The following is a 19,820-nucleotide window of genomic DNA, read 5'->3' as shown; positions in this document are numbered from 1 at the left end:
TTTTCTCCGCTATCTGTATACCTCCAAAAATCTTTCTCAGGACCTTCCTTTCCCATATCTGTATCTTCTTCTCCTCTTGTTGATTCATTACCCACGTTTCGCTCGCATACAACACTGTGGGCCGTATTATCGTTTTGTACATTCTGATTTTCGCGTTTATTGATACATTTTTTGCTTTTAATATCGTGTTTAAGGCACCTACAACTCGACTTCCCTTCAATAATCTTTTATCTATTTCTTTTTCTTCCCTTCCAGTATTGGTTACAGTCACTCCCACCCAGGTATTTGAATTCTGATACTTCCTTAAATTTATATTCATCTCCTTGGTATTTCCCTTGGTTGATTCTTAATCCATACCTTTTTGCTTCCGCTTCGAACTTTTGGAATATTTTTTGGAGATGTTCCTTTGTTCTTGTTAGGATGACTAGATCATCAGCATAAGCTATAAACTGCTGTCTGTTGTTAAATATGGTACCGCTTGTACTAATTTTTATCCTTCTTACTATGTGCTCTAGTACCAAGTTAAATAAGTCTGTGGATAGAGGGTCACCCTGTTTCAGTCCTTTATTCACTGTGAATTGCTTTGAAAAATTTCCTTCCATTGTTATCCTGTTTTTTGTATTGTTGAGCGTCATTCTCACTAATTTAACCAGCTTTCCTGAAATACCTAAGGATCTCATTGCTTCATATAGCATATCGCGGTCTACTGAGTCGTAAGCCTGTTTAAAGTCAATGAACAACATGTGTAGTCCCAAATTTTGTTCGTAGCTGTTGTTCTGTATTAGTTTTAATAAACATATTTGATCTGTTGTTGATCTTCCTGGTCTAAAACCTCCTTGGTATTCTCCAGTGACCTTATTTACCTCCTTTTGCAATCTATTTCGGATGATTTTTGCAAGTATTTTATAGGCCACTTCTAATAGTGATATTCCTCTATAATTTTCGCAACTTGTTTCATCACCTTTTTTGTAGATTGGACAGATGAGTGAATTGTTCCATTGTTGCGGCATTTCCTCTTTTTGCCAGACTGTTAATATTAGTCGGAAAATTTTTTCTTGCAGCTTTTCTCCTCCTGCTTTAAAAATCTCTGCCGGTATTCCGCTTTCTCCTGCGCTTTTGTTATTTTTTTGCTTCAATATTGCTTCTTTTACTTCTTGTAGTGTAGGTTCTTCTTCACGTTGTTGTTCTGCGTTATCCTGTGGATGTTGTTTTATTTTCTGGGGGTTCTGCTTGTTTATTTACATTTAATAGTTCTTCAAAATACTCTGCCGATCTGTTCAATTTTTCTGTTGTTTCTCCTAAAAGCACACCGTCTTTACCTCTAATCACCCTCTTCACCTCTAATCACCCTCTTTACATAAATTAAATTAAAACAAGTTAAAATAAGTTTAGTTGTCACAGATTATTCGAATCTTTTTCCTATGCCCAATACTTTGAATCTCTTCAAGCGACGTACATCATTATGGTGGTCATCAGTGAGGTTGCTAGCGTCGTATATCATTTGGATGAAATTCTACTTTATTGTCTTGGAATATTTTTTGTAATATTCTGTTATTACTGTTTTTATGGATGACACATTGAGGTCTTTCTCTATCACATAGTTTGGCGCGTACCAAGGTACATTCAGCATTGTTCTAAGAACTTTGTTCTGGAATCTCTGCAGTATTTCTAGGATTGTTTGACTGGCCCAAATTTGGATACCATAGGTCCACACTGGTTTTAATATAGCTTTATATATTAGCAGTTTGTTTTCAAGAGATAGTTGAGATTTACGATCGATGATCCATAGGTCTGGATCCCGCGTATGAAAAAAAAGTTGATTAATAGCAAGCTGAAAATTTGTTAATAGCTTAAGTGTGTCTAGTCGGATAAACTTTGATATATGGGAACACTGGAATAGGGGCAGTTTTAATTGTGGAACAGGTTAAAAATTTGGAACGGTCAGACCACGAAAACGACACATTTATTTTGTCCGACAGAACGGAATTAAACTCTCCGAACAGAGATTAAACTCTCATGCAAAAATCAGACTGCTATTTATCACCTGTCATAATTCCTGTCATTTGACATATTCTACATGTTCCACTCATTAAAACGCCCATTTGGTGATAAATAGCAGTCTGATTTTTGCATGAGAGTTTAATCTCTTTTCGGAGAGTTTAAGTCTGTTCTGTCGGACAAAATAAATGTGCCGTTTTCGTGGTCTGACCGTTCCAAATTTTTAACCTGTTCCACAATTAAAACTGCCCCTGTTCCAGTGTTCCCATATATCAAAGTTTATGCGACTAGACACCCTTAAGCTATTAACAAATTTTCAGCTTGCTATTAATCAACTTTTTTTTCATACGCGGTATCCAGACCTACCAGTACATTTCTCGAAATTTTATTCCTAGTTTTCTTTTTGTGAAAATGTGCTTTTGCCAAGTAAATCTCCTATCAAAGTGGATTCCTAGGTACTCGACAGTGTCTGTTTGTGGGAGTTGTGTTTAATTCATAGTTACAGATGGACATGTTTGATTTTTCATGGTGAATTTTACATGGGTGGATTTACTCTCATTCGCCTTTATCTTCCATTTTTTAAGCCATTTTTGGATATTATAAGGTCTTTTTGAAGGGTTCTGGATGCTGTGTCATCAGAGTAAGTTGCACACGTTGTTCTGTTACTTGTCGGTAGGTCAGCAGTGTAGAGCAAGTACAATATCGGTCCCAAAACACTTCCTCGTGGAACTCCGGCTTTTATTGGTCTTAGGCGTGTGTATTCATTACATTGCTTGAGTAGGAAATGTCGGTTGGAAATATGGCTTTTTAATATATTAATAATTAGTACAATTCTGTACAAAATTATTTTCTTTAAATTTTTTTAACATGAACAGGACGCAAATAATAATCTGGTGGTAAATGTTGTTGATGGAAGGGATATTGAGCAAACTTCATCTTCTATAAGTACCTCCTTGAGACATGAAATTCCGTTGGGCAGATACAACCAAACATATGAGCTCCCACGTCGCATAAGATTAGCTTGGGCAGCGTTTGGTGAATTAAATCGGACTTACCCATATGCCTCAAACGGAAAATATTAGACCTGAAATATTTAACACTGCATGTTACCTGTACTCACGTATGGGGCGGAAACATTAACACTTACAAAAATGGTAGTGAACAAGATTCGCGTAACTCATAGGACTATAGATCGCCAGATGTTGGGTGTCTCTCTGAGAGACCGAATCCCAAACGAAGAAATACGTCGTAGAAGAAAAATAACAGACGCTATCCAAAAAATTGCGTCGTTAAAGTCTGAAGACACTGAAGCAAGTAATTGGGCAAGACACGTCGCCAATTTATCAGACAAGCGATGGACAAAACGTATTGTCGAGTGGAGGCCACGAGAAGAAGCACTACGGAGCAGAGGACGCCCACCAACCAAATGGGCCGACGATCTGAAGCGTGTTATTAGTAACTGGATGCAAGCCGTACAAGACAGAGACAGATGGAAAGAGCTAAGGGAGACCTACGTCCAGCAGTGGACGTGTCCGGTTGATGATGATGTATAAAATTAGTAATATTTTCCAATATTAAGTGCAAACATTAGTAATTCTGTGTAACACTGTTCGTGAAATTAATCTGTTTGTGTTTGAAGTATTATTACACTTTTTCTGTCATTTTCAATTTTGGCATATAATCTACATAAAAGCACCTAAATTATTTAATTTTGAAGTTTGAACACTTGACAAAAACGCATCCATAGAAAAAGTACAGTGTACAACACGTGAAATAACGACATATTTCTCCCTCACTTGATTTGCGGCAACAAACTTCTGCGCTCGTGAGAATCATGTCTTTTTTCTCTCTTGTTGTACAATATACTATTTACATATTCGAAAAGCTGATGTTTTAACTCGAATCTTCAAATAAAAAAATTTGGCCTATATCAATTTGGGCCAAAGTTAGACATGTTTTTTTTTATTCACAGCTAATTTGTTTATAATAATTAAGGAACTTTTTTGATGCCATTTTCATCAATACCGAATAAGCAATTTCAAACTATGTACTAAAATTTTCTATATCTCCGGATCTACTCAATGGATTTTGATCTTTCTTTTTTAATATGTACCTATGTAACTTCTACGTACATTACAAATATGCAATTTGTTTATAAATTTAATATTTAATTAACAGTCTAATTTGTTGAAACAATTTTTGAAAAAATAATTGTCTTCCAACAATCTATTTTTTAATCATATCATTAATAATAATAGAAAAAGTTAAAGTACACTTTAATAAATAAATTATTTTTAATAAATAAATATTTATTAAAGATAATTTATTTATTAAAATGTACTTTAGAGTAGGGGAATAAAGTATGCTAAATTTACAGTTACTCGAGCGTTATGGGGACCTATTGGGTTATGAATATTAGGTCCTAAAACCAAAAAAGTTAAGTTGTCCATTTAAGTGGGGACTTTTCATTTTTAAATTTAATTTTCTATTTCCAACAATCGTTTTTTCCGATTATAGCGCCATCTATCCATAATTCGAAAAAATATCTCGAATGAAGTTACTTATTTTTACGTAAGGAATCTAAATTTGCAGTAAAAAATAGGTGCTCCTATTTAAGATTTTAAAATAACCTTCCACCCCACCTCCGTGGGGGTAGTGATTGGTGTCATTCGATAGATTTTTCAAAAAGATTGAATACGTGTATTTTTCGATTTTTTGATCTGATGTTCACTTCGCGAATTATCGCGGGATTTCTATATAAAATTTTATATTTACCCCACTACTCTTCGTGCGGGGTCGTGTTTGGTATCATTCGATAGATTTCTGAAAAATATTGAAAACGTATTTTTTAGTTTTTCTATCTGACGTTTATTTTTTAAAATATCCGCTTTTTTCTTGTGAAACTTTGTGACTCACCCATTTCCTTACCGTCAGAATTTTGAAAAATACGCTATTCTGCATGTACTTAACAGCTTGTTTACATGGGGCGGTTTGCCAACGTTTGACGCCGCGGGTTACCTGAAAAACCCAACCGCCGCGATTCAAGTTACATAGAAACAAATGCAACCGCTCAACATCGTAGATATGGAACCGATCCGTCGTCAAACCGCGGCGGTTGTAAGTTTATTAGGGGAGGAATGAGACCGCCAGTCAATCGCTCTCATGTGTACGATGCAAACCGAACCGCGACCGTTGGGTTTTTCAGGTAAACCGCGGCGTCAAATGTTGGCAAACCGCCCTATCTGAACAAGGCCTAAGGGCTTGTTTTCATGTAGGCGGTTTGCCAGCGTTTGACGCCGCGGTTAGCCGACGTTTGCTTCGTACACATGAGAGCGATTGACTGGCGGTCTCATTCCTCCCCTAGTAAACTTACAGCCGCCGCGGTTTGACGACGGATCGATTCCATATGTACGATGTTGAGCGGTTGCATTTGTTTCTATGTAACTTGAACCGCGGCGGTTGGGTTATTCAGGTAAACCGCGGCGTCAAACGTTGGCAAACCGCCCCATGTAAACAAGCTGTAACTTACCTCATCTTAATCTGACGATTTCGAGTTTTTCTAAGGATTGATTTTTTTCGGACCCCTCTTAACGTACTCCTCTGTATTAAGATCCAATTTATGGTAGGGGTACATTTACAGAGTACAAGGTTTCTCCCCATGTGATTTTCTGACGCGCTCGACTATCTGCAAAAATCCCCGCTTGGGCTCCCCTACCATTAACTTTTTTTATGATTAATAATGATGATTAAAAAAATAGATTTTTGGGAAATAATTTTTTTAAAAATTGTTTAAACAAATTAGATTGTTTATTAATTAAATATGTCTAGACAAATTGCATATTTGTAATGTATACAAAAAGTACATACCCATTAACAAAAAGATCAAAATCCATTGAGTAGATCCCGAGATATAGAAATTGATAGTAGTTAAGTTGCTTATTTAGTTTTTGAGCTCGTGCATTTGTTGGCTCCCAGCTCCCCCTTTACTTACCACGACTAGTCACCAATTGAATTACATTTTTAAAAATTCGTGTAAAACACCAGCTTTTCGAATATACAGTGCTAATCAAAAGTCCGTTCCCCCCCTTGTATCTTTTGAACGGTTATATCTATAATAGTGAAATTTGGAGGGAGGAAATAAACGGACGTAGGCTTCTTGACTAGTCATAACAGTTGACGTAATAGTGACAGATGACTTTACAGCGCCACTGTGACAGATATTCTTAAATAGGACCTTATGACAAGTGCTACCTAGTTTGAAATGTATTGAAAATACCTATTCAGTCATAATAATTTTGTTTGAGTTTAAGCTCATTTTGATAAAGAAAATGAAATAAATATAAAATTGTAGTTTCGCATTTAATTAATAAAAATTCAAACTTCCGCCTATGGTTACTTGTCAAAAAGGTTGACATTCACGTAAAAACTACTAGAGAACTGAATAACGTCAACTTTTTGTACAAAAAAACAATAGGCGGACATTTGAATTTTTATTAATTAAATGCGAAACTACAATGTTACATTTATTTAATTTATTCACCAAAATCAAAATCAACTTAAAAAATTAGTATGACTGCATATTATGTATTTTGAATACCTTTCAAACGAGGTATTACGTGCCATAAGGGTCCCATTTAAAATTATAAGTCACAGTGGCGTCTGTAACGTCATCTGTCACCATTACGTCAGCTGTTATGATTAGTCTAGAAGCCTACGTCCGTTTATTTCCTCCCTCTAAGGGCCGGTTTTTCAGTGCTGAAATATTGCAAAATACCCGGTTTTGTCCAACCGGTATGATAAAACCGGGTAGTAACTTAATTACCATGTAAAAAGACTAATGGGCAGAAAATAAAATATTTATTAAAAGTAGGTGAACAAAAATCGAAAATCTATGAAAGGAAGTCACAAATAAAAACTTCATCTACATCATCATAGGCACTACAGGCGTCATACGCCCATTTGGTGCAAGACACACATTTTATCCAGCCTTCGTTCGCATTATAATTTGAAAATAGTTAATTGTAATATAGACACGCATAGTCATTATTATCTTCTTCCTTCAAACTCTCCAAAATGTTGTTTTTGCTGCAGCCCTTTTTACCACGTTTTTTTCTTTTTTTTGTCCAGTTCATTTAGTTTTAATTTTTTTACGACTGGAGATTTTTTTTTATTTTTCCTACTAGCTTCTTCAACAGAAGAAGCGACATGTTGTAGTTAATTAAAAGCAAAAAAACCACTGCAGAAACTGGAAGTAACAACAGGTCTGATAAAATCGGGTACCCGGTTTTGTCGATTTTCGGACTACCCGGTTTTGTCAAACTCGTAAACAAGATATTAAATGTTATTTAAATTGTTAAGTTACGAAATAATATTCAAAATTGTTGGATAAATTAAAGGTAATATACTAGGTTACATGTATTAAATTTTGAAATGGCCATCAGTTATTCATTAGAGGAGAAAACAGCTAGAAACTTACCTTAAAAATCGAGTTTCCTGCATCAAAAAACAGGTGAGGTCTTACTGCTCTGGCACAGATTACTCAAATGAGGTAGAAATGAATACACACTGTTGATGGTAAAGGGACTTAAATTTTACCATTGTCTAATATATAGCAGCAGACAGTTAGAAGAATTAAGGAGTACCCGGTTTTATCAACCTACCCGGTTTTGTCCAACTCTCCCCTACCTATGTTTACACTTACTGTAACAGGATTTAATGCATGATTCCTAGTAATATTTTAAAAAAGATTATTTTATATTTGTCTACACAGCAAAATACTTAATTATTTACCAAAGAGTCTGACTTCTTATTTCCTGGTCAATCTGTTCAAATAGTGATAAGACAGTGGTCTTTGACAAACAAAATCGGAAAAAAAGTCTAAATCGTCCCAGTAATTCTGTTATAAAACCTAGGTAGACGTTACGAACTTGATATTGCATTGCATTCAACATTTTTTTTAATTTGGTTATGAAATTGTCTTTTATTTATTTTTCTGTCAAATTGATCATTATTTCTCGAATTGCACATGCGCACGTACAGTTACTGCTGCCAACAGAAGAAAAAAGTGGTTAGCTAACCGAGATTTTCTTAACTTGATTTAAAGCACTGAAAAACGCTATGAGGGTTAAAATATTAATTAAAATTTAAACTAGGTTAGCTAACCAAAATTTTAACCGCTCACTGAAAAACCGGTCCTAAATTTCACTATTATAAGTAAGACCTTTCAAAAGATACGAGGGAGGGGGAACTGACTTTTGACTAGCACTGTATGTAAAAAGATTTTTTCTACGGCCAGTATTTTTAAAGTTATTCTATAACTCTAGTTATTCTGTAGTTTATAAACTACAAAATTTCAGTTGTCAATTTTTATCGTTTTTTAATACATTTTGATATCATCTTTAATACTTTTCTACTTTCCTTTGGCATACGCAGAATGGCCATATCTTCATTATTTTCTGTCTTATGTTATTGCAAAACAAAGGTCTCTGGGAAACAACAGATAGAATAACTTTTAAACTAATTAATGAATGGGTCTCAAATTTTGAGGGTTTGTTAAGTACACCAAAACGCAACTTTAGTTCTTCGTTAGTTTTAATAAAAGTTACTAACAAATAACGATTTTCACTTATTTTGCAGTTTTCAAAACAACAGATTGTCTTTTTAACTTTTAAAAATTGACATTTTGACGCTTTTTCAATGTTTTAAAAAACCAAATTTTGTACTTTTATGTCAACTAATCAGCTTTTTAATGGGATATGTTAATGCAAAAAATCACAATAATTGCGTTTTTTGCACTAAATTGTTAATAAGTAAAAACGGAACATTCTTGGCAGCAAATATGTAGGTTTTCTTCCTATAGGTTTACCTACAATATCTAAAAATGTTTTCACTGGATATTTCACTGTTCCCAACATGGTCTACTTATTGCTTATTTCCCTAGAGTAAAATTGAATAATCGTAAATGTGTTACAAATTATAGAGGTGTATAACTATTCAGTCAGCAATCCCCTGAACTTTTTGATAAATTGTTCCCGATAAAGGTTACCTGTGCATGTAACAATATGGGTCGCCCACGTTTTCTCAACTGTCATCAATACGACTAACTTCACGCGTAACTTTGATACGAGAATTATAAAAAAAGATATGCGTTGAAATCCAGATCCCGTAATTCGTTAAGCGTGATAAAGTGAGTACAAAGACATACATATTTGTTTCTTTGTAATTACAGCTTCAATTTACCGTACACTTCTCGTAGACTCTGCCGATAAGGTAGAGTCGTGTTGAGAAAACCTGGCGTGCCCTAACAATATTATTATTGATGAACAGCATGGATTTTCTAGCGGCAAATCAACATTGACTCATCTTCTCTCTTACCATCAAATCTTGTTGAGTGCATTCGAGACAAAGGCACAGGTACACAGTGTTTTCTCGAAGACATTTACTTATTTGACAATTTTGATTATGGTCTTTTGGTTCGCAAAATTCATGCGTTAGGTTTAGGTACATATTGTTAAATGATGGGAAAAGTTTTTTGTTAGCTCGACCACAGCAAATTTGTATTAATAATTATATTTCCACAGTGTTCCGCATGGTAAATAGTCATTGCGATCATCTGCTTTGTAATATTTTTATAGATGATATGGGCAATGAAATCATAATTGACACTTTTTACTATTTGCTGATGAAGGTTTTTCGTTGTGTATGAAATAATTCGGATATTTGGTTTGTATCTGTCATAGGGAACGCCCGTGTTTTTAGCTCGTATCTTAACTTGATTGTTGGGCAGATACATAATATAAATAATAATATAAATATACGTAATGCAATAAAAATATAATTATAAAGAAGGGTGTACATAAATACATATTAGTATTAATAGGGTCATGAAATGTAAGGTGAACTTACGAGGAAGGAAAATTAAAACACGTAGTTGACGAGAGCAAAAAATATAAATTCGAAATAGTAGCACTACAAGGAACGAAACAACTAGGGGGACATCCATAAACTACGTCGTTGAGAAGAGGGAGGGGGGGCTTGCTTATTTCGACGAAATACGACAGGGGGTGGGGGGGTATGAGTGCACATTCGACGTCGTTTAATATATTGGTATATTTAAATTTGTCGGTATTGTCTCTATAAATATAATTTTTTACTAGCTTTTACCAGCATTAAAGTATCAGATATTCATATAAAAACGTATAGTTTTTGAAATGAAATTGAAAATAAAACAAAACGTTTACGAATAAATACACTTTTGTTAAAATTAAAAAGAATTCTCTTATAGATACTTTTATCGCATACATTTCGTTTTTGTCAGTCACAGCCTTAAAATAATATTAGGTAGCACTTTTGTACAGGACAACAAACAATAAGACATTGTTCTTTGGATTTAAACAAGCGCTTCTATATATACAGAACAACGTCTGGGCGCAAACAATATTAAATTGTTAATTCATTTATGTGCTGCATACTGTGTGTGAAAAAATAGTTCTGAAAGAATGAATGGAAATAAAATATTGTGTTCTATTTAGTTAGTCGTATTTATACTTAGAGAAAATTTATACGCAAAATCTTGGTCCAATGCTATTTAAATGCATTAATTTTTTTCAAATACTCAGAAAACGAATAAAAATTTTTGAAAAATTTAAACGCAGATTGAGAGGTTACATTATTACCGAGGGCCAAAAGTTTCTGAAAACATCTGTAATGTTTATTTTAATAAGTTACAGGATAAAAAAGAGAATATTTAGTCTGATTTTTAAGTTCAAAAATTTCATTCAAAAGAAACCTTATGTTTATTCTAAGGGGCTTTCAGCCCTCGGTAATAATGTCATCTTTCATTCTGCGTTTATATTTTTCAAATATATTTATTAGTTTTCTCAGGATTCGAAAAAAGAATGCATTTAAATAGCATTGGACCAAGCTTTTGCACTTAACCCCTTAATTGTTCTTGTTATGATACATTCGCAAATAAAGTTTCAAGGTTGATTAAAAAAAAGAGAAATAACATTGAATTTTTTTAAATCACTGAAAGGGGGGTCGTGAACTGCAATGTCGACGTCGTCATGGGGGGGGGGGTTCGTCTGTAAACGACGAATTACGACGGAGGCGGGGGGAGGGTATTAAAAAGTTCAAATTTTTTACGACGTAGTTTATGGATGCCCCCTAGGCCCAAAACTCAATGAAAATAAAAAACTATTTATTTTTCAATAGCGAAGGAGAAATATAATGTAAGGCACAGTCTTTGTGGTAAATAAAAAGCTGAAAGATCTCATCGTTAATTTGGGACTAATCTTAGAGAGAATGTATGTCCGTTGGTGGTTAACGGAAACAATTAACTTAAATTAAAATAAGTGTAAAACAACGAACAGTAATATATTTATTTATTTTTGGTTAAAAAAGGTGTGCTTATATCTCGTAAGAGGATTTATTATTGTTTGGGCTCAGCGAAGGTTGTATGACCGACCGATGCCTGCTAGGGTTGTGTATCGACTGATGTGGCTGAACTAAAAACATATGTCTGTGGTTTTACGTTGAAGACTAATTTATCGACATAAAGAGGCTGGCCCTTTATCTGGTGTTTTAAAAGCTGAAAACACTTCTGTAGTTTTAAGAAGCGTCTTCGGATTCATTTAAAAAGTATTTAAAAAAAATTAAAATTAAAATTAGCATTTAAAAAAATAGTAATTGAAGCGTGTCGCCACACACAAATAGATAAATTATTTGAACATAAAGAAAGAAATCTAAAATAATAGTAATCAGTAAAAAACCAATCAGATGTAAAATAGAAATTAATGGCATCAATATTGAACAAGTAATAGAATTAAAATACCTTGGAATTACACTGTCCAGCTACGGAGATCTGGACAAAGAAGTGAGAAATCAAGTACAAAAAGCAAATAAACTGCCTCAATAACACTATCTGGAGAAATATTAACACTGAGATGAAGTCAAGAATTTATAAAGCCAGTATAAGACCAATAACGATATATGTATCAGAAACAAGACCCGATACGGCCACCACACAAAGACTACTAGAAACGGCAGAAATAAGTTCTGAGAAGAATTTGAGAGATCGAAAGGGAAGTAAAGACATTAGAACAGCGGTTCCCAACCTTTTTTAGCTTGAGGCACACTAACTTAAAAACTCGTTCAGCCACGGCACACTTGGGTAAACAATCTCTATAATGAGTATAATCATAATATATTGTTATGTGAATTTCGCGGCACACCTACAGGGACTTCAGGGCACACCAGTGTGCCGCGGCACACTGGTTGGGAACCTCTGCATTAGAAGACAATGTAATGTACAGTGTATAAACGAATGGACACTAAATAGAAAAAAAGCTAAATGGGCACTAAATAGCACGAGATAAATCACCAATCGGTAGAAGAAGTATCGGCCGACCGCGCAAAAGATGGAGTGACAACCTTCCATAGAGGTATCAATCCGCCAATGAACAAGCAGAATTGCTTATAAAGAGGAAGAAGAAGTATATAGTTTCGGGCAATATAGGTTAGGGTACTACCCAGAACAATAGAAAGTTCCTCAAATTATTCTCATACCTAAGCCAGGAAAAAATAAATTCAGGTGAATTCATACCTACTAATAAACTTGCTACCGGCTTTAGCGGTAACCACTAAGTGGGAAATAGTATAGTCCAGGAACCAAATCTTTTCTCCTTGCAATTTTTGCAGAAATCGATTTGCTTGAAAATTTGTGAATAAGTATTGAATAGTCCTGGGATCAAAATCTATATGACGCCAAAAGGCGCTTTTACCATGGGGGTGGTTGCCACCCCATCTCGGGGGTGAACATTTTTTATTATATTTTGACCGCAAAAGTTAATAAAAACGTTAATTCTAAGCAAAACATGTTCTATACATTTTTTTGATAACATTAATAGTTTTCGATTTATTCGCTATCGAAAATGTTAGTTTTATTTCGAGAAAATCAATGTTTTTCGATATACTCATTTACGATTCACTCAATTTTTGCCGTAGAAATTTTTTTTAAACCAAGTTCTTGGGAATTAGATAACCTAAAATTTCATATTTAAACATTTTTTCGTATCTCTGATGCTAATCTTTCTATTCTAAAGAAAATGGCATTTTTTACCAAACTACAAAAATTCGTTATTCGCTTTTAACTCCAGTTTTTTAAAAACTAATAATTCTAAGCCAGTCAAGCTTCTGGAATTTATTAATAATATATAAATAAAGAAGAATGAATAAGGCCAATGATTAAAAACACCGCTAACTTACATTATTATGCTTCCAATTGGATTTCTCCTTTTGTTTTTTCAAAAAAATATATTGATTTTTTAACCGTAACTTTTTTATTATTTATCTTAGAAAGTTTAGTAAAATATAATTTTGTAGGTTATTACAAGATCTATAAGCCTATTAATATTAAATCTTTTTAAAATCCTCAGTCGCAAAAAGAGGTGACTTTGAAAGGGTTGGTACAGGTGGTTTTTGCATGTTATTACAAGATTTAATTGTCAATAGCTCACTCAATTTTTGCCGCAGAAAAATTTTTGGCAAACCAGTTCCTTGGGAATTAAATAATCTACAATTTCACATTTAAACATTTTTTCGTATCTCTGATGCTAATCTTTCTATTCTGAAGAAAAGGCCATTTTTTCCAAATTACAAAAATTCGTTATTCGCTTTTAACTCCATTTTTTTTAAAAACTAATCAATCTAAGCCGGTCAAACTTCTAGAACCTATTAATAATACACAAGTAAGGAATACCAAATACGGTCAATGAGTAATTTTAATTAGGGTGGTGATTAGAAGGTTACTTCCGATCACTTTTTCGCTGCAAAAAATAGGGACTAACATTCTTTTCATTATGTCACTGAATTTTTGAGCAAAAGACTTTTTTTATTTCTGGAGATAGATATTTTTAAATACTTTAAACTAGTTTAAATAAGTTATCCTCCAAAAATGCCCCCGTATTTTGACTTTGAAACTACAATATTTAGCATTTGACGAAGAAGAGCTAATATATAATAAAGTATAGCTCGATTACTATTGATCTTAAAGAAAATTAAAAAAAACGGTTCTGTTTATTTTTTCAAAAGGTACATTTTTGTTAAGTAAAGTTGTTTTGATAAAACGAAAACTTTTGGAGTTACTAGCAGAAAACTTATGAAAAACATTGATTTTTTCGATATAAAACTAACAATTTCGATAGCGAATAAATTGAAAACTATTAGTTTTGTCCACAAAAATGTATAGAACGTTTTTTGCTTAGAATAAATATTTTGCCAACTTTTGCCGTCAGAATATAATAGAAAATTTCCACCCCCGAGATGGGGTGGCAACCACCCCCATGGTAAAAACGCCTTTCGGCATCATATAGATTTTGATCCTTGGACTATCCACTACTTATTCTCAAATTTTCCAGCAAATCGATCCATTCTGTAAAAATTGCGAGGTTTTGTCCTATTTTAAGCTTCATTACTTGGACTATTATGGAGACATTAGTTAGACCTTCCGCGTTCGAATTTGTATTAGACAGAGTTGACTGACGAAGCGGGGACGATGAAATAACGTTATATCGCATACTTCTTTTTGTGTTAATTAATTTAATTCAGAAAATTTTTTGTATAGACAAAAATAATTCTGTTAATGTTTATATTAATATACAGAAAATTGAATACCTCTTCAAATGAGCTAGATCACGACACCTTTCTCATTTAAAGAAATCATCGATTACGTAATCCCGCCTAGATGGATGACGTCACTTAGTATGACATATATGCCAAACAAATAATTTAAAAATAAAAATCTACCTGTTTCGGGATTGTTCCGTAAAATCCGCCGACTTACGAGATAACAAATGTATTTCTTTCATTTGCACCATACTGTATAATACTAGGTTGGATTTACATTTTAAATATTTTTATAATCTGTATTTATATCTAGTATATTACTAATTTTATTTCGAAATAATTTTATATTGAAATATTTTTCTCCTATATTATTTTACTAATATTGAATTTTATGTTTTCCAGATGTCCAGAAAGTTATATGGGACCTAGATGTGAATATAAAGATTTAGATGGATCCTATTTACGTAAGTACTATATTCACTGCGATTTTTATAATCCTTCCAGATATAACGAAAAGGATGATAGATAGTGATAGATGAGAATAAAAATATTTGGTTGATTATACACTATACAGTGCTAGCCAAAAGTCCTCTTCCCCTTTGTATCTCTTGAACTGTTATATTTCTTCTTCTTCACTTGCCGTATCATAATTATCCGACGTTGGCGATCACCATTGCGAAGACATCTCGATTTTCTGCAATAATTGGAAGGAATAATTAACCTGCATTTGATATCTGAGTCTATTCACGAATGTTTTTTAACTAAGAAACTTGTTTTCTTCCTACACCTCCACGGCCTTCTATTTTGCCTTTAAGGATCAGTTTTAATAGTTTATGTCGATTTTCCCTCACTATATGTTCCAGATAAGACACTTTCCGGTGTTTAACAGTCTTTAGTAGTTCTCTATATTTGTTGGCCCTCCTTAGTACTTCTTCATTAGTTTTTCTTGAAATCCAAGGTATCTTCAGCATCCATCTATGAATCCACATTTTCAATGCTTCAATTCTGTTCATGATCGATACTTTTAGCGTCCACACTTCTGTATCATACCAAACTACAGAACGTAGTATTTAACCATTATTTGCATTAGTTTTAAACTGCCATGATTATTGCAATGAAATGACTTCATTATCATAAAAGTAGTTTTAGTCATTGCTATTCTGCGTTTTATTTCAATGTCTGGATCTAGTTGGTCCGTTAACACTTAACACAGTTCTCTAATATGTCATTTTGTGAACTTTCTCGACCCGGACTCCATTTAGTTGAAGCTCTGCATCTGGATGTGTGTCACGACTAAAGACTAAAAATTTGGTTTTGTTTGAGTTTATTTTAATGCCCATTTCCTCTCCTACCTCATGAAAACGATCAAACAGAATTTGGAGACCTTCAATATTATCTGACAGAATTACTGTAACGTCCGGGTATCTAATCACATTAAGTAGTTCCCCGTTGATTTTTATTCCATATGGCTGTCTCTCAAGTGCCTTGAACTGTTGTACTTCTTCTTCTTCTTCTTTTTATATACACATTACTCTGTCTGTTTTTCAATGTGCCTCCAGTAAGTTGTCATTCCATCTCTTTCGTGGTCTTTCCACTGATCGTCTTCCTATTGGGGAACCGTCTCTCGCCGTCCTTACTACTCTATTTGTTGTCATTCGGCTTATGTGGTCGTTCCATTCTACTCTTCTGCTTTTCACCCAGTTATTAATGTTGTTCACCTTGCATCTCCTTCGTATATCTATCTGCACTTCTAGCTCTATCCCACAGCGTCTTACCATCGATTTTTCGCAATATTTTCATCTCTGCTGTTTCTAGCATTCTGTTTGTCCTTTCTGTATCAGGTCGTGTTTCTGCCGCGTATGTCATTATTGGTCTGATGACTGTTTTGTAAATTATGCCTTTCACTTCTTTTCCGATGTTTTTATTTCTCCATATTGTTTCATTCAAGCAACCTGCGGCTCTGTTTGCTTTATTCACCTGATCTTCCACTTCTGTTTCGAGCTTTCCGTAACTGCATAGTGTGATGCCTAGATATTTAAACTCCATGACTTGTTCTATTATTTGACCCTCCAGCTCTAATTTATATCTTATTAGATCTGCTGTTATAACCATGCATTTAGTCTTTTTTGGGGAAATTGACATGTTAAATTTTCTAGCGGTTATATTAAATTCATGCAGCATACGTTGTATCATCTTCACTTTGAGAGATTATTTATTGTGTTGTTCTGGTAGATATTTTCGATCGTTTTAATTATTCCTAGAAGTACCTCTCTTGCGTACAATAAATGGATAACGTCCTTTAATTTTACCCTGTCAAATGCCTTCTTAAGGTCCACGAAACATAAGTATGCCGGTTTGTTGTATTTCAACATTTTTTCTTGAATCTGCCTCATTATAAATATAGCGTCGGTGCATGATCTTCCCGACCTAAAACCTTGTTGTTCTTCTGCTAATGTTATAATTTTATTCAGTTTGTTTGTTATCACTTTGGTCGTTAATTTTAGTGTTGTGTTTAATAAATTAATTCCTCTGTAATTCTCCGGGTCCGATTTTTCTCCCTTTTTGAAGAGAGGTATTAGGATGCTTGATCTCCATTGTTGTGGTATTCTGTTTTGTTCTATTATTTTTTGGATTAGTTTTAATAATTGTTTGGTCAGGTCTTGTCCTCCATACTTTAGGAGTGCATTCGATATTCTGTCCTCTCCTGGTGATTTTCTATTTTTTAATTTCCTTAATGCTTCCGTTACCTTTGCTTATTCAATATTTATTTCTTCGTTTGTTGTCATTTCAGGTGTTGGTGGTTCGTTATCATCATCTTTAGCAAACAGAGATCGAAAATAGTCTGCCCAAGTTTCCTTCTGAATGTGTTTCGTTTTTATTAGTTCGTTCATCTCTTTTCTTTGTCCTCTGATCATTCTCCATATTTCCTTTTGTGTTCCGTAGAAGTCGTGTTCCATCTGTTTTGAGAAACTCTCCCAGTGTTGTCTTTTTATTTGTCTGACTAAAGTGTTTGTTTCGTTTCTAATTCTTTTATAGTGGTTGTATGCCTGTTGTGTTTGTTGTGTTCTGTATTGTAAAAAGGCTTTCTTCGTTTCTTCACATTTTATCTTCACTTCCTCTCGAAACCATGGGGTTTTTTTTGATATATTGGTATTCGTTACTTTCCTCTCTCCAAGTGATTCTGTTGCTGCGTTAATTATGTTACTTTTGAGTTTTTCCCAGCTTTTCTCGATGTTATCGTTTTCTAGTATTTCATTATCAGCAATCTTCTCTGATATTCTTTTTCTATATAAGTACTCCGTGGATTCCGTACTTAGTCCTTCGACTTTGATTTTTGTTTGTGTTGGTGCCACTCTCTTAGGTGTGAAGCATTTCATGGTGATTCTAATTTTACATAATACTAGGCTGTGGTCACTACCTACATCTGCTGAGTTGAGGCATCTTACGTCAATTATTTTTGATGGATGTGTATCTCTGTTAGTTACAACATAATCTATCATAGATCTTTGTCCACGGGTATTATTGAATGTATATTTGTGTTGGTCTTTGTGGTCAAAAAAGGTGTTGTTTATTCGAAGTTCGTTATTCGTGCAGAAGTTTATCATCAGTTCTCCATTTTCGTTTTTGACATTCTCATTATGTTTTTGTTTAATTCCAGGTATTATTTGGTTGCCTATTCGAGCGTTAAAATCCCCCAGTATTATCAACTTTCCTCTAACTTGATCTACTACTTGTTGCAATTGATCATATAATATTTCCCTTGTTGTTTGGGGCTTACTATTTTCTGGGCCGTATACTCCGATGATGTTCAGGTCTTCTTTCTCCATTCTAATTTTTGCTGCGACAATCCTTTCTGGTACATATTGACACTCTTTGATGCTATTTTGGTATCTTTGGTGTATTAGTAAGGCTACACCCTCTTTGGCCCTGCTTTCTTTTGCTACTCCACTGTAGATTAGTATATATTCGTCTAATTTTGACTGGCCTTTTCCTTTCTTTTTGGTCTCCTGTAGAGCGCATATATCTATTTTTTTCTCTTTTAGCTCTTGGGTTATTTCTTGATCTCTAGTGTTGAGCGATCTTATGTTCCAAGTGGTTATTCTCATCTGGGTTTTGGAGGTTTTTCTCGTGTCCTTATTTCTTGCCGTGGTCGTCTTCATATTATCAATCCGGTTCCGAGGCTTCACATTGTTTCTTTGAGCAGTATTCGTTTTTACGATTGGTAGGTTGCTAACCTTGCCAATCACCCTCCACATTTTATCCGGGCTTGGGACCGGCTGTGGTAACCGCAGAGCTACTCGATTCCCCCCCCAATTACCCCAGGCAGTGTTGAACTGTTGTACTTATAATATGTAATGAAATCTCTTGAACTGTTATACTTATAAAAGTGAAATTTGGAGGTAGGAAAAAAGGATGTAGGCTTCTCAACTAGTCGCTACTAGTCAGATGACGTAATAGTCATAGCCACTGTGACTTATTCGATCGTATCTACACCATACTAATTTTGTTTGGGTTCAAGCTGATTTTGATGAATAAGTCAAATAAATACTAAAAATGTAGTTTCGCATTTAATTAATAAAGATTTAAGAACCATTTCTGATATTAATTATTCAAAATTAATGTACTTCATATACTTCCTGACCGTAAAGCATCGTATTGCTAAACTCTTGTCGTACTCGTTCAAATGTGTCAGAGGAAATTGCCTTACATTTTTCAATAATTCCTTATTTCAAGATGTCAATACTGTCAGGTGCTGTACCGTAAACCTTACATTTCAAGGACCCCTCACAGAAAAAAGTCTAACGGTGTGAGGTCCGGTGATCGAACTCGCCGTTCCGTCGCGCCTCGTCCTGCAATCTATCTACGACGATATTCCTCATCTAGGTAACGTCTTACTGCATCATAAAACTGTCCTTTGACTGATTCCATAGATAGAGGCAACTTGGGCTGTAGAAGTAGGGTTCATTACTATATCTGCAATTATGTCAGTTTTTTTGTCATTATTAATTGTTGGGTGACCAGGTCGTTTAGCACCTTGAACACTACCTGCTTCTTCAAACTTCCGAAGAAGCTCCCTCAAATAAGTCCTCGATATAGAGCGATCGGGGTACCTCTCATTAAAAAGACGTTCCGCTTCATAGAAATTGTTTCTACATTCACTAATTATTAATAAGACAGCTGAAACTTTGTCGGCTACA

General features: G+C 34.2%; 1 protein-coding gene across 2 annotated transcripts in view; it reads left to right on the top strand.

The window, feature by feature from the left end:
* The window catches only part of LOC114329229 (uncharacterized), a 1,335,969-nt gene that overhangs the window by 1,306,110 nt on the left and 10,039 nt on the right, over nt 1-19,820 (top strand). For both annotated transcript variants that reach the window (XM_050641873.1, XM_028278274.2), the window contains one exon: nt 15,025-15,086. In XM_050641873.1, the coding sequence (XP_050497830.1) occupies nt 15,025-15,086 (62 nt within the window). The remainder of the gene's footprint in view (nt 1-15,024; nt 15,087-19,820) is intronic.

The sequence above is a fragment of the Diabrotica virgifera genome, chromosome 1, assembly GCF_917563875.1.
Source record: "Diabrotica virgifera virgifera chromosome 1, PGI_DIABVI_V3a".
Taxonomy (NCBI): Eukaryota; Metazoa; Arthropoda; class Insecta; order Coleoptera; family Chrysomelidae; genus Diabrotica; species Diabrotica virgifera.
Note: the sequence above shows the minus strand (reverse complement) of the source record. Positions and strands in the feature narration are given on the sequence as shown.